At 40.8% G+C, this 15,318-nt stretch overlaps 1 protein-coding gene across 1 annotated transcript in view; it reads right to left on the reverse strand.

Annotated features, from left to right (window-relative positions):
- The window catches only part of Kiaa0825 (KIAA0825 ortholog), a 406,382-nt gene that overhangs the window by 263,473 nt on the left and 127,591 nt on the right, over positions 1 to 15,318 (reverse strand). The window contains exon 14 of the mRNA XM_075976414.1: positions 1,424 to 1,563. Within this exon, the coding sequence (XP_075832529.1) occupies positions 1,424 to 1,563 (140 nt within the window). The remainder of the gene's footprint in view (positions 1 to 1,423; positions 1,564 to 15,318) is intronic.

Below are 15,318 nucleotides of genomic sequence, written 5' to 3' on the forward strand. Positions count from 1 at the left end.
AGGTGAGATCCCGGTGGTGGTAAGAAAACTAAAAACTTACCAGAAATAACTGGAGCAGTTTGGACAAGGGAATGCCACAGGCCTCATTTATAGATGCATGGGCTGGTAGCATGTAGGGACATTTCCCTCATTCACATATAAAAGTGACAACAGTGAGCCAGCATTGGAGTTCAGAGAAATAAGAAGCCAAGATGAAGAGTGTTCATGCATCTGAAACAGAAATGGGCTCCTGCACACTGGGAGAAGCAGAGTGGCTTGGGGCCGCTAGATAAGAAGCCCAGTGAGCCAAGCTACAGAGGAACGTGGGCACATATACGGGTCTGTGGCCCATGAAAGGGAATACCTGATGGGGTGTAATCAAAAGGTCGAAAAACTCATCTAGTTTGAATGGCAGAAGGACTTGGATGTGAGCCTGCATGTGGGGAGGAACTAGACAAAAATGAATCTGATTTAGGAAACTCGACTATCTGGATTCATGTGTGATCTAAAGACGAATCTATAGGTTGATGTGGAATGGTGAGAACACTCTGCACAGGTGAGTGGTGGACTCGGCTGTCTGGATTCATGTGTGATCTAAAGAGGATTCCATATGTTGATGTGGAATGTGAGAACACTCTGCACAGGTGAGTGGTGGACTCGGCTGTCTGGATTCATGTGTGATCTAAAGAGGATTCCATATGTTGATGTGGAATGTGAGAACACTCTGCACAGGTGAGTGGTGGACTCGGCTGTCTGGATTCATGTGTGATCTAAAGAGGATTCCATATGTTGATGTGGAATGTGAGAACACTCTGCACAGGTGAGTGGTGGACTTGGCACTGTGTTCACACAGCACTTCTTGCTGTTTCCTCAACAGTACTGGCAGGGAAGACATTTTAATTAAGAGGATTATGGTTTCTTACTCCTCAATATTCACTCAAATTCTCTTGACATTTACTTCTCTGTCCACAGTGAAAATGACTGTATATCATAGTTGCTGGTTGGTTGTCTGTAAGTACTCTTCAAGACAGACTAAAATTCCAAGTGCTCATCTAATGTAACATACTTATTTACTATCTAATTCAGGTTTGCCCTTTGAACATGTAACTGCCTTCTTCCAGTTTTCTCGGCATTTCAAGCCATGAAAGTTGATACCGTCTATAAATTGGCACTTGTGACTGAAAGCACCATATATAAACATTCTTTTACTTGGAAGTCCTGAAATAGAAAGATCAGTCAGGTTGGTTAGCAGGTCAGTAGCTCCTTCGCTGTGACAGTCCATGGCTGCCAGTACATGTTTGGTTGCCACCCTTTGTCCAATATTCAAGTAGGAAAACAGTTTCACTCAAGTCTGACAATGACTGGGGATTTTTTTTCTGTTGTTGGACTTGTTTTATTTGTTTTATTTTGTGTTTAGGACGTTCTTGAAACTACAAATACTTACTTGAGCTTTTCAGCAGGATTCTTGGTATGAGGCCATCACCATGGAGCAGGGTCTCCAGAAGTAGGTTCCACTTACAGCATGGTTGGGATAAGAGTAGTTTCAACTGGCTCTTGGCGTTCAGTCCTCCAGCTGATGCAGGCCTTTCAACATGCAAGATAAGATGGAGTGATGAAGTTAATCTGTCTATGAAATGAATAGCCTAAAAGTCAAGATGTAATGCTAACCCCTTTAAATGTCAATTCCTCCCAGATTACTCTGAAAATGCTTTTATGCTTGCTTACTTTAGGGTTGCTCAGGGAAGGAATTACATTTAATCTCAACTAGCTAAAAGTAAATTAATGCTTGGTAGCCTGCCAAACCTTAAATTGACACAAAATAACCATGCCTATATTTTACAGAACTCTATTTTTATTTCTCTTTTCTTTTTCTTTTTCATGGAGAAAAGAAAACCACTTACACATCTCCTTTGAATGTCATCATTTGTTCATTCAGTGAGGGCATAACAAGTGAATACTATATACTATTAGCTTCTTTTCTTATTTGGGAAAGATGGTCTAGTGGGATTTTGAATACTTTGAACAATGCTTTATATTGACATTGCTGATAAAACTAAAGGAATTCAAAACTTCTCTGAAGGGCTAGCCATGATCTAATTATTTAATAAGAAAATCCTTAAATCAACATGCTATTATCAGAATTAAAGCTACCACTCACCCTGTGTCCTACTTAAGTACTGTCACCAAGAGAAATAATCCCAAGACAAAGAGCCTTCTGCTTTCTAAACTGTCATCAGTTTTGAGCAGAAAATCAGCTTCCCCAGGGAACTACTTTCATTTCCTGTGCAGCAGGGCATCAGAAAGCAGAGTTATCAATAGCATTCGTCATCTTTCCTCCTGAAATCCCCGCTTGGCTTGTGTGAAAGTCATAACAAGAGTGACGGACTTACAGTAACAGCAACCTACTCTATAGCAGTGGCTCCAAGGACTGTGCGGGGCAGGAGCGCTGTGATCTGGGTGGTGCGGAAGCAAGGAGCACACTCAGCGCAGTTGGCTGCGCTCTCATTAGCAATGACTCCCTAAGTGGATGGCCATTGGAGACCGACACATCTCAACTGCCAATCTCCGGCAGGTGAGAAGCAGCAGCGTGAAAGAATGTGCTGAACGCATACACAGAAATTCTTCTGTTTGTTTCTCATTCTCAAACTCAGGTTGGCCCAGAACTCACTTTACAGTATCGCATAGTCTTGCCCCACCTCAAGGCAATAGTTCTTCCTAGGAATCCCAAATAATGGGATTATAGGTATGAATCATCGCATCTGTCTTAAATTCTTCAGCTTCCTTTTATTAGAAATTGCAGGGGTAGGTCACAGAAATCTGTGCCCTAACAAAGTGTCTCTAAGAAACTCGGCTTCTTGTTAACGTTTGGGGGCACTGCTGGAGGCAGTGCTTCCTTAAATACACTCGAAGAAACAGACATTATTCAGAACACCTTCAGGCCTTTTTGTCTTTGGACCCATCCAACACTGGCCTTGACTTGCTGGTAATAATGGACTAAATGTGTTGCTCCAAAATTCAAAGGTTTCGACTTCAATTACAATGTGGTAACATCTGAGGATGGGGTCAGGAGGTGGACATGTGAGTGGGTTTAGAGCTCTGAGATGAAGAGCTCAGAGAACTACCTTGCCCTGCTTTGGCCATGAGGATACAAGAATACAAGAATTTTCCTGTTAGCAACCTGGATGAAGGCCTTCACCAGAACCTGACTGCTGGTACCCTCATGTTCATCCCAGTATCTTACATAGCATTCTGGGTTAACTCAGACACTGTTTATCCATGGAGCTTTGAACGACTCTATATTTACCTCAATTTTACCCATATGTTCTGGCTAGTTTTAGTTAATTCAACACATGCTGAGTTATCTGAAAGGGGGAATTCAATTGAGAAACTGCTTGCCTAAAATCTGATTGTAGGCAAACATAGGACATTTTCTTAGTAATTGTTGTAGGGGGGCCTAGTCTATTGTGGGTGGTGCCACAACCCTGGACAGGTGGTCCTGGGTTCTGTAAGAAAGAAGGCTGAGTAAATCATGGGGAGCAAGCCAGTAAACAGCACCCCTCCATGGCCTCTGCATCAGCTCCTGCCTCCAGGGTTCTACCCTGTTTGAAGTCTTGTCCTGACTTCCTTGGAAAATGAACTATGATGTGAAAGTATAAGTCAAATAAACCCTTTGCTTTTCTCCCAACTTGCTTTTGGTTGTGGCGGTTCATCACAGTAACCCTAAGACACAACCATTTAATTTGTAGCAAAAATTTCAACTTCTCTGAAAACTCTTCACTAAATTTTTCTCTTCATGGTGGCCTCTGAATTAAAAATTTATGACAAGCTCACACATTTCGACACTTAATATTTCACCAGTTAAATCACTTCATCATCCATCTAGACTCAAGTGTCTTTAGTATGCTTGTTTTCAGTTACCCAGAGTTTCTACCACTGTATAATGCAGGTGATGCTGATTGATTTGATTTGTTAGCATGTACATGGATAGGCAAAATAGAAAAGAACAGAACTTTGCATTTAGAGCAAGAGAAGAAAAAGAGAAGGATCAAAGATGAGGCATTTCAAAGCATTTCCTCCTTGGCATGGTGTCAGGAACATTTCATAACTGCATGATGCACAAGATTCTTCACTCTGTTCTTTGGACCAATTTAGACTTTCCTTGGGAAGCCTTGAATACTGGAAACAAGAGTAACTACTTGGGTATTTGGGCAATTCTAGATAGAAAATTTCTACCATGGGTGGCTGATGAAGAAAGAAGAATAAGCAATTTAATTCTCAGGCCAGGCAGTGGTGGCGCACGCCTTTAATCCCAGCACTCGGGAGGCAGAGGCAGGCGGATCTCTGTGAGTTCGAGGCCAGCCTGGTCTACAAGAGCTAGTTCGGGGACAGGCACCAAAGCTACAGAGAAACCCTGTCTCGAAAAACCAGAAAAAAAAAATTCTCAGCCAGTAGAGTCAAACCATAGCTGCTGAGAATCTCTGGAAGTTGGAGTTACTTTCCCGTTTGGAACCTGGTTCCGAAAGACACCATGGTCATCATTACTTCCTTCCTGAACCTTGGGTGTTGGGTTCCTAAGAAGCCCTGCAGGTAGGTACCATAGAGGAAAAGCAGCTGGTGGCAATTGTTACACATATCCTTGTTGGCTAACTTTTCCAATCTACATGTCACACGTGAGTAGTGACACAGCTGGGGACGGTTTGGCTGGAATGTACAGCGAGGGTTTCTGATGGACAGCTGGAGGAAACAGGGGCAAGATCACAGGGAGGCTGCCTTCACAGTGGGACTCTGTATCTACTGGAGAGTTTAAAACAGGGGAGATTCCTCATATGTTTGCAGTGTAGAAAACTGATTAGAGAAAAGCAGTGTTTTTAAGGCAGTCCCTTGTTCATATAATAAAGTAACTGAATTCCTTTATTTTACTTTACTTGAATAGCTGGTTAATAATAAAGCCCTTCAGTTAACAGACGGGAAGATGCTCACTGAAATGCACCTTAGTTCTTGAATCTTCCAACTTACCACAGATTTTGAAATGTACAGTAGAACGAACCACTATGCGGAAAAATAAAATAGTACAAACATTCTTCAGTCCCCAGGCTCTGAGTAATGAATGCACTGAAAGTCTGTGGGAGGCATATGGAGAAGCACATGTTCACTCGTCCTTTGAGCGGGTAGGCTGTGAAAGTGAGGAGTCTGAGCAACGACAGAAAGTGCGTGCGTGCGTGCGTGTGTGTGTGTGTGTGTGTGTGTGTGTGAGATCAAACATGTACATGTCAAATTCTACTATGACATACCAAAGAGAATAGAAATTTACAAATCATAAAAATGCATACATTTCATCCTGGGAGACAGAATAAATTCATGGTTGGTTTGTACTAAAATTATACTCCAATAAATGCTGTATTTCTGGGCTGTGGATTAGCCCAAAGAATTCCTCAAATCCAGAAGTAATGAGGTTCAATCTTTATTTATTTATGGACACAACAAATGATTTTTATAGAATAATCATATGAACTTTTAGCTCTACCCTAGCTGTATGACTACAAAGTACCTCATTTATAGTTTCTCCAAGTGTTCTTTATGTACTCATATGTTTTTTTTTTTTAACTCAGTGAACTTACTACTCCTAGTGTACACTTTTTCTTATTTCCAACTTTACTGTAATGTGCAGGCCAGGAGTTCTACATCATACTCAAGTTATGATATGGGAAGCATACTGGTCAGATTTTATGACCATAAGTTTACTTATCCTACCAAATATGTGTCTTAGAGAAGCTATTAGATGGTGGAATGAACAGTGCGATGCTCAGCCTACAGGTACACCCAACAGCGTTGGCTACTGTCCTTGACGACAGTGGGCCACAACAGACGATACAGGTCCAGGCACCAGGAGGTAAACATAGGAGTTTCTATTTCAGAAGTTTAGGCTGATACACTGTGAAATTATCTGCTTTGCACCCCCACAGTCTCAATTCTATAGGTTCTGTGGAAGAGGAAGATCAGCTTCTATGATGAAATGGTGTGGGGATAGAGCAAGGTCTAACTAAATGTATGAGAAGCAAGTGCAGTTCGGAGAGAGTGTGCACTGCTGACATGAGCACGGCCACATTAATGATCCCAGTATCTCAGATTCATGGGAACGGCCAGAGTTTCCCTCAGTCTGAGAAACTATCAACCACAGCTTCCTCCTCCACGATCACTACACCCTGAGACTCAACAGTTAAGGAATAATCTACAGACAATACCTAAACCTGCCGCCTTTTGTAGCTGTATAACATGAACCGGCCTCTATATCCTGCTGTATACAATGAACCTGCCTCTTAATCCAGAGGTATACCATGAACCGGCCTCCTTATCCAGCTGTATACAATGAGCCTGCCTTCTTATCCTGTTGTATGCCATGAACCTGCCCCCTTACACAGGTGTATACAAAGACCTATCTCCTCATTTTGGATATAAAATAAACACACTGAGTCTCCCATTTCATATCAACCAGAGCATACAGCTTTTCTGTATGTGTGTCCGTGTGTCTGTCCTTCCTACATTCCCTCATGGGCCCTGTCATATCAACTTTTGAGGATGGAGGCTTTAGTGACTCCACTGATGGAGAGTGGCTATAGCAGGACAGAATAGCTAGTCAAGGGATGTGACGATGATGATGGTGATAATTACCACTTTGGTGATGAGGACCACAATTACCACTTGCACATTTGAAAATGACAACTACCTACAGCAGGAACTACTCTAGTTGTCTTAAGTGCTAGTTTGTATTTAAACTTTCTGGGGGTGGGATGGGATTGAGACAGAGTTTCTCTGCATGGCCCTAGCTTTCCCAGAACTTGCTCTGTCCTGGAACCAGGTAAGGATCAAACTCTGCTTCTGCCTCCTGAATAATATGACTAAAGGATTAAAAGAGAGTACCATCAGGACTTGGTAATCTCTCTCTCTCTCTCTCTCTCTCTCTCTCTCTCTCTCTCTCTCTCTCTCTTTGTGACCAATTGTGAAAAATCAATGACAGGATTCATAGCCCTTAAAATGTGGAATAGATTTCAGTGGTATAAAGAAGAGACCATTTGGGAAGTCAATAACTTTACCTTTTCTTGTCTTTACCTCTTGGCATGTGCTAGATAGATCAAAGGGGGAAAGAATGCATACAACCTTAGTGCCCCTAACTTTTAGACAAGATCGGATATAATAACAGGGAACTGAACGACCTAGAGAAGAGCTCAGGAGTCTGGTTCAGTTGGTAGAGCACTTGCCTAGCATGTACAAACCCAAGTTTGATTCTCTTCATGGCAAACACAAGTGTGGAGATGACACCTGTAATCTCAGTACTTCAGGGGACCAGAAATTCCAGGTCACTTTCTGCTATATCACAAACTCAGGGTCTTTTGTGAACATGAGATCTTTTCTACAAAACCTCTCAAGTAATGACTGACTCCTGAGAGTTGTTTAGGTGTGTGCTTCAGAACCCTCATTCTTTTGTTTGATAACTGGAACTGTGCATTCTGCGTAGCTTCTCAAAATCCTACTCCTAATCTCACAGCTTGCACACACTGACAAAAACTTTGGCAATTAAGAAGTGTTAAGAGCTGAGGAGGAGTTCTCTGGTAGAATTTTTGGGGTCACTTATGTACACTATCATATACCTTCAGTGATGGGGCAGGATACAAGATCAACTAAAAATAAATCAATAGCCCTCCTATACACAAAGGAAAAAGAAACAAAGAGGGAAATCAGAGAAACATCACCTCTCACAATAGCCACAAATAGCATAAAGTATCTTGGGGTTACACATTCAACGAAGAGAAAGACCTATATGACATGAAAATGGAAGGATCTCCCATGCTCATGGATTGGGAGGATCAACATAGTAAAAATGGCAATTCTACCAAAGGCAATTTATAGATTCAATGCAATCCCCATCAAAATCACAACAAAATTCTTCACAGACCTTGAGAGAACAATAATCAACTTTATATGGAAAAACAAAAAACCCAGGATAGTCAAAACAATCCTATACAATAAAGGAACTTCTGGAGGCATTACCATTCCTGACTTCAAACTGTATTACAGAGCTACAGTAATGAAAACAGCTTGGTATTAGCATAAAAACAGAGATATTGACCAATGGAGTCGAATTGAAGACCTGGATATTAACCCACAAACCTATGAACACCTGATTTTTTACAAAGAAGCTAAAATTATACAATGGAAGAAAGAAAGCATCTTTAACAAATGGTGCTGGCATAACTGGATGTCAACCTATAGAAGAATGAAAATAGATCCATATCTATCCCCATGCACAAAACTCAAGTCCAAATGGATTAAAGACCTCAATATAAATCTGACCACACTGAACCTGATAGAAGAGAAAGTGGAAAGTAGCCTGCAATACATGGGCATAGGAGACCACTTTCTACTTATAACCCCAGTAGCACAAACAATAAGAGCAACAATGAATCAATGGTACCTCCTGAAACTGAGAAGCTTCTGTAAAGCAAAGGACACAGTCATTAAGACAAAAAGGAAACCTACTGAATAGGAGAAGATATTCACCAACCCCACATCAGACAAAGGTCCAATCTCCAAAATATATAAAAAATTGAAGAAACTAGACATTAAAATTCTAAATAACCCAGTTAAAAATTGGGGTACTAAACTGAACAGAGAATTCTCAACAGAAGAATTTTAAATGGCCAAAAGATACTTAAAAGTATGTTCAACTTCCTTAGCGATCAGGGAAATGCAAGTCAAAGCAACTTTGAGATACCATCTTATACTTATCAGGATGGCTAAAATAAAAAACACCAATGATAGCCTATGCTGGAGAGGGTGTGGAGTAAGGGGAACACTCATCCATTGCTGGTGGGAATGCAAACTTGTGCAACCACTTTGGAAATCAGTGTGGCGGTGGTGCAGGAGAATTGTCTGTAATCTGTCAATCATGTTTTAAATAAATGCTGATTGGCCAGGCAGGAAGTATAGGTGGGAAAACCAGAAAGGAAGTAGAAATAATGCAAGGAAAACAGGAGAATTCTGGGAAGGAGAAAGCTGATTCCTCCTACTCCTGCCCAGATCACTGAAGCAGCAGGATGTGATCTGCCCCACTGAAAAAGGTACTGAGCCACATGGCTAACATAGATTAAAAAAATGGGTTAATCAAGATGTGAGAGTTAGCCAGTGAGAGGCTAGAGTTAATGGGCCTTATAGTTTTATAGAGCTTATAGTTTATGGAAACCTATGTGTGATTTTCTTTGGGGCTAAACAGTTGTGGGTTACCGAGCGGGACAGAAACCCCAACAACAAGCAGGCCCCCATTTGTGTTACATGGCGGTTTTTCAGAAAATTGGGAGTCAACCTACTGTGGGATCCAGCAATACCACTCTTGGGAATATACCCAAGAGATGCCCAATCATACCACAAAAGCATTTGTTCAACTATGTTCATAGCAGCATTATTTGTAATAGCAAGAACGTGGAAACAACCTAGATGCCCCCTCAATGAAAGAATGGATAAAGAAAGTGTGGCACATCTACACATTAGAATACTACTCAGCGGTAAAAAAACAATGACATCTTGAATTTTGTATGCAAATGGATAGAAATAGAGAACACTATCCTGAGTGAGATAACCCAGACCCAAAAAGATGAATATGGTATATACTCACTCATAAGTAGATCCTAGCCATAAACAAAGGACATTAGCCTATAGTCCATAAGCCTAGAGAAGCTAAGTACTAAGGTGAACCCAAAGAAAAACATATAGTTATCCTTCTGGAAATTGGAATAGACAAGATTGCCAGGCAAAAGTTGGGAGCATGGGGGTGGGGTGAGGTTGGGAGAAAGGGAGAGGGGGAGAGAGAGAGGAGAACGGGAGGGTTGGGGAGAGCTTGGAGGAGTGGGATGGTTGAGATGGAGGAAGGACAGATATAGGAGCAGGGAAGAAGACAGCTTAATTAAGGGAGCCATTTTAGGTTTGGCAAGAGGCTTGGCTCGAGAGGGGTTCCCAGGTGTCCATGGGGGATGTCCCCAGCAAGGACCCTGGGCAGTGGAGGAAAGGGTGCCTGAACTGGCCTTGTCACGTAGTCACACTGATGAATATCTCGAATATCACCATAGAACCTTTGTCTGACGACAGATGGAGATAGAGACAGAGACCCACATAGGAGCACAGGACTGACCTCCCAAGGTCCAGTTGAAGAGCAGAAGGAGGGAGAATATGAGTAAGGAAGTCAGGACCACGAGGGGTTGGTCCACCCACTGTGACGGTGTGCCTGTGTTCTAATGGGAGCTCGCCAAATCCAGCTGGACTGAGACTGAAAGAGCATGTGATCAAACCGGACTCTGAATGTGGCTGACAATTGGGGCAGCCTAAGAAGCCAATGATAATGGCACTGGGATTTGTCTCTACTGCATATACTGGCCTTTTGGGATCCTATTCTATTTGGATGCACACTTTCCTAAGCCTGGATGGAGGTGGGAGGGCCTTGGACTTCCCACAGGGGTACCCTGCCCTCTCTTAGAACTAGAGGGGGGAAGGCGGAGGGTGAGTGAGGGAGTGGAAGGGAAGTGGGAGGAGGGGAGGAAGTGCAAATTTTGATTGGTATTATTTATAAAGAAAAATTTTAAAAAGTGGGGTTGAGGAAATAGTCTTTCCCAAGGAAGGGCTTTTTGATTTCCTTTAATACTAAGTGGTCAGCACTAAAATTATATACATATAAGAAACTGGACTAGATGGACTGAGCAGGTTGTATTATGTGTTCTCAGTACACATACCTAAATGGACTAGATGGACTGAGCAGGTTGTATTATGTGTTCTCAGTACACATACTCTCACACACATGTATCTGCATGCATGCGTGAGTGTGCGCACACCAATAGCAATGAAAAAAAAAGAAGCAATGATTTCTATAAGAGATGGGTAGGGTACATGCATGAGAAGTACTGGATAAAGGAAGGGATGAAGGAAAGAAATTATGCAATTATGTTTTAAATTTTTAAAATTAAAACAATTAATTAATAAAGAAAATCTGATTACACTGATTACATATTAAAAGAAAACAAACAACATACGACTCTCCCAAGGCTTGTTATGTTCAGCCAGTCCTGCAACAGTGGAGTTGAGAGATGACATGAATCTTTTTGCTTCACTATCTCCTCTCTCTCGCCACTTAGAAAATAAACTATTTTCACCTGAATCTTTGTTCAAAGGTCTGTTTCCTAAGAATATTCAAGTTGTGATGAGAACAGAGGTACTTATTGTATATTTCAATCTTTTTTGAAGAATATTGAACAAGTACTCCAAAGACATTAGTTAAGAGATGTGGCTACTTTAAAATCCAGGTCACTCTGACTTCAAACCCCACGCTCTTTCCTTTGCCTTAGGATTCCCCTAATTAAGCTTGGTAGATAAGCTGCATGTTCTGGCACAGAAGATGCTTGGCTCCATTCGAGCCTCCTGATTGAGGATACCAAATTTTTAACCCCAAATTGGTAATAGGGCTATGTCCCAAACTGGAGCCATGTTACTTAAGGAATTAAGGAATAATTTCAACAAGGGCATTTCTGGCATGCATCACTGGGACAAATTTATACCAGAAAGCATAAGGTACATTATTTAGAAAACAAAGTCAGAACATAATTCAAGACAAGCTGAGGGTCACGATCCTGAAGCAGGGAAGCAGGAGCATGTACGGCCCACTATTATGACAGTATTCTTTGTTTTCCATAACTTTCCTGTCAAAATCTTTCCAAGAAAGAAGCAAAGGAAACTTTTAAAGTCATTTTGTCATCTTTGTTCACAAAGACAATTTTAGTACCCGAGGAAAAAAGTGTTGGAAATTAAAAACTCAAAATATATTCTTTTTCACTTTAACTTTAAAAGTTTAGGTAGTTTGCACTGAAAATAATTGCAAATAGTTGATATCTATAATAGGCATAGCTAAATCTTAACCGTAGTTATAATTATGGATGATTGAGGAAGTAAAAATTGGGTGATGCTCATTTGCATGTATGTATGTATGTATGTACATATGTATGTATAATTTGCCCTGATATTCAAGCTGGCTTTGTCTACTAATAAAGATTTACAATTTTGGATAAAGATCACAGGTGTGCCTCCTCACACTTGTGTATATGGTGCTGGGAATTACATTGGGGTTTGCACATGGTAGACAGAAACTTTGCTAATTATATTCTTATCTAGTGGTTTTAATTCCATGTCATTATATCCAATATTGTATAAAAATTAGGGAAATTCTGGCTATATGTGTCTCTTAGACTCCTTTGGTCCATGTAGCCTGAAACAAGAGGTAAAGACAAGAAAAAGTCATTAGCAAGTGCTTTTAAGGTTAATTAATTTTAATTTTGAGAATAATATAACAGTAAAGCCATGAGTTGAGGAGTCTCTCTGAGTTCCTCATAGAGCCATGAGTCAGTAGGGTACTGTCTTACTGGTACCAAGGAGTCACTGTCTGTTTGGAGTCAATGACTGCGGCAGTACCTGACCACCAGAGAAGACCCTATTACTGAGAGTTCCAGAAAGGTTTTCTTTAGTGTAGACAACCAGTGGGAAAGCAGTTCAGTGTTCTTTCCACTTTACCTAACTCTTGTAGTATGACGTGGGATTCCCCTCTGTATGCTGTGAATATCATTGATTAATAAAGGAACTGCTTTGAGCCTATAGCAGTGCTATAGAGAAACAGAGCTAGGTGGGGAAAACTAAACAGAATGCTAGGAGAAAGAAGGCAGACTCAGGGAGAAGCCAAGTAGCCCCTCTGGAGATAGACACCGGAACTTTGCCCGGTAAGCTACATCCTTGTGGTGATACACAGATTAATGGAAATGGGTGAAATTAATATGTAAGAGATTAGCCAATAAGAAGCAAGAGCTAATGGGTCAAGCAGTGATTTAATTACTACAGTTTCTGTGTGATTATTTCGGGGCTGGGCAGCCGGGAACCAGCAAGCCGCATCCTCCAACAGCAGTAGATCCTTTTAACATGTGTAGAGAATTGGAAAAGTCTTCCATTTACTGAAGCAGAAATCTCTTCCCTGTCCACTTGTTATGAGTGATTGCTTGGTGGATATTTAATGTGACAAATAGCTTGGGAACATTTGCTCATTTAATTCTCATAAGCCTCCCATAAGAATATCCTGGAATGTAAGGGAAGAAGATGCTTTCAGAAAAAGAAAATAAACAGTATTTTTGCATAAAATGTTTAGGTAGATCAATACAATTATATAATATTTATGTCTCAGCTTCCTCATCAAAATATAAAATGAAACGGGAACTCACATAGGTAAACTCATTTGCCAAGATCACAAAACCAAAGAAGTATAGAAGACACATTCATCTATTGTGAAAATCTTTAGTTGTCCGTATGATCCATTCATCCTTCTGAAATTCCTAGTTTAGCTGACAGTTTTAGTTCCTTTTATAACTGCCTGATTCACAGATACTGACTTTGTCTTTGAAAGTCTTTTCAAAGATGCAGGTGTTTGTCGTTCCGTTCTCTGGTACAGCTATGTACCAGCTCCCAGAGTTCCTCCCCTAGTTGACTCTGTGCTTGCACTTGGCATCTCAGAGTACATACTCTCGCAGCCGTTTTCCTCAGTGCTGTGTAACAGCTTGCCAGCAATAGCTAGGTGACTCCTAAAATATTTTATATTAAAATTTACTTATGCCATTTCCCCCATCCATTTACCAGAAAGCATTTTTGTTCTTCTCTTTAAATGATATTTCCTGACGATACTAGAAGTAACCAGCTCATCAAAACCACACTTTCCTTGCCTGAGATCTACCATTCATACAAAATGTTAGAAATATTTCATATAGCACTTACATATACATTACTACTCTGAATTAATCTTGTTCATTTATTCATTCTAGACCAAGTGGACAGAATAAGCAACAGACGAAAGGCAAACTAAGATATAGCAAGCAAACAAACAAACAAATCCCAAGCTAATCGTTGGGAGTTAATGAAAGGCTTTCCTACAAAAGTCATTTCTGAGCCAGCTATGAAGGTAAGTAGGTGTTCATTCATTACAGATGAAGAGGTGCTAGGGAATGGAAGAATAGCATAGCAAGTAATGGTGGAAAGGGTGACGAGCAGAGTTCATACTGTGATGGTTGTCAGAGTCTGGAAATGTAGAAAGACAGCCATATGCATGTGACTTTTCTAGACTATGCTCTGTGTGTGTACACATATACACGAATATGCTACTCTTTGAAGGTCTTTACATCATAAGTATGAATTAAGTTTGAGTTAGAAAAATTGGCTTGGGTTTGAAAAAATCTGGCTATGAACATCAATACATAAATTATAGAAAACCGGCACATGTGAGTCATTCAATGGAAGAGTGTTTGCCTACCATGGGCCAGGCTCAGTACCATCAAGAAAAGGCAAGGCTAGGCCATCACTATAGTGATGTAAAGATTACAGTGGTTTGGAAGAAGATGAAAGTGACTGTATGGACGGTAAAGGTTTAAAATTATGAAGACTTAGCAATAGGGTGGGAATGTAGGCAGCAAAGAGGCTCTAGATGTCCGTCTGGGGATCTGCCTACACAACCGAGTGAACTTACCTTTAGCTGAGACAAGGCAGAGAGAAGAGGATCAGCTTGGAAAGAAAAGTGTCTGTAACCTCAAGTATAATCCTCAAGAAAATATTTATGTACATTGGCATATATGAGTCTATAGTCTTTGGAGAGACTGCTATTGATTTTAATAAAATGGAGTAGAGAAGTATAGGAGAACACAGAGAACATTGCATTGTGTTTTAAAAGTTACACTACAGAACACTAAAGATATTTAGTATTTCAGGGCAGGTCTGGGCACATAATACGAAAAGACCCAAAAGCAGTGACAGGAAAGGAAAAAAGGAAACTGGTGGGATGGTCCACGATGGAGGAAGACAGCAACAGCACCGGGTGGCTGCCAAGTAGGCTGCTTTAACTTGAGTTACTCAACTCTTGTGTTGAGAAGGACTTTTGTTCCAAGTTTCCTTAACTGCCTTGTCTCTTACTTATAACACACAGCACAGTGGGTACAGGGAGAAAGTCTGCAAGATACACTTATCAAAGAAGTAACCTGGGTAAGTAATTACACAGTATCATATAGTGAGGCCAAATATAACTTCTATTTAGGGCAGAAGATGGTCGGAACATGGTCAAAAGAATGAGCCATGGTGAACAATGCCTTGGGGAACTGTGAGAGAGGCTCCAGGAAAACGGCAGAGGGCCTTGTACCTCAGGTGTGTTTTCTTCTCTGCATTGTTCTTGGACATTACCATGCCTCCTGTCATGTAACTTGAACATGTACATTTGGTTTATATTAC

Source organism: Microtus pennsylvanicus, chromosome 6 (genome assembly GCF_037038515.1).
Source record: "Microtus pennsylvanicus isolate mMicPen1 chromosome 6, mMicPen1.hap1, whole genome shotgun sequence".
Taxonomy (NCBI): Eukaryota; Metazoa; Chordata; class Mammalia; order Rodentia; family Cricetidae; genus Microtus; species Microtus pennsylvanicus.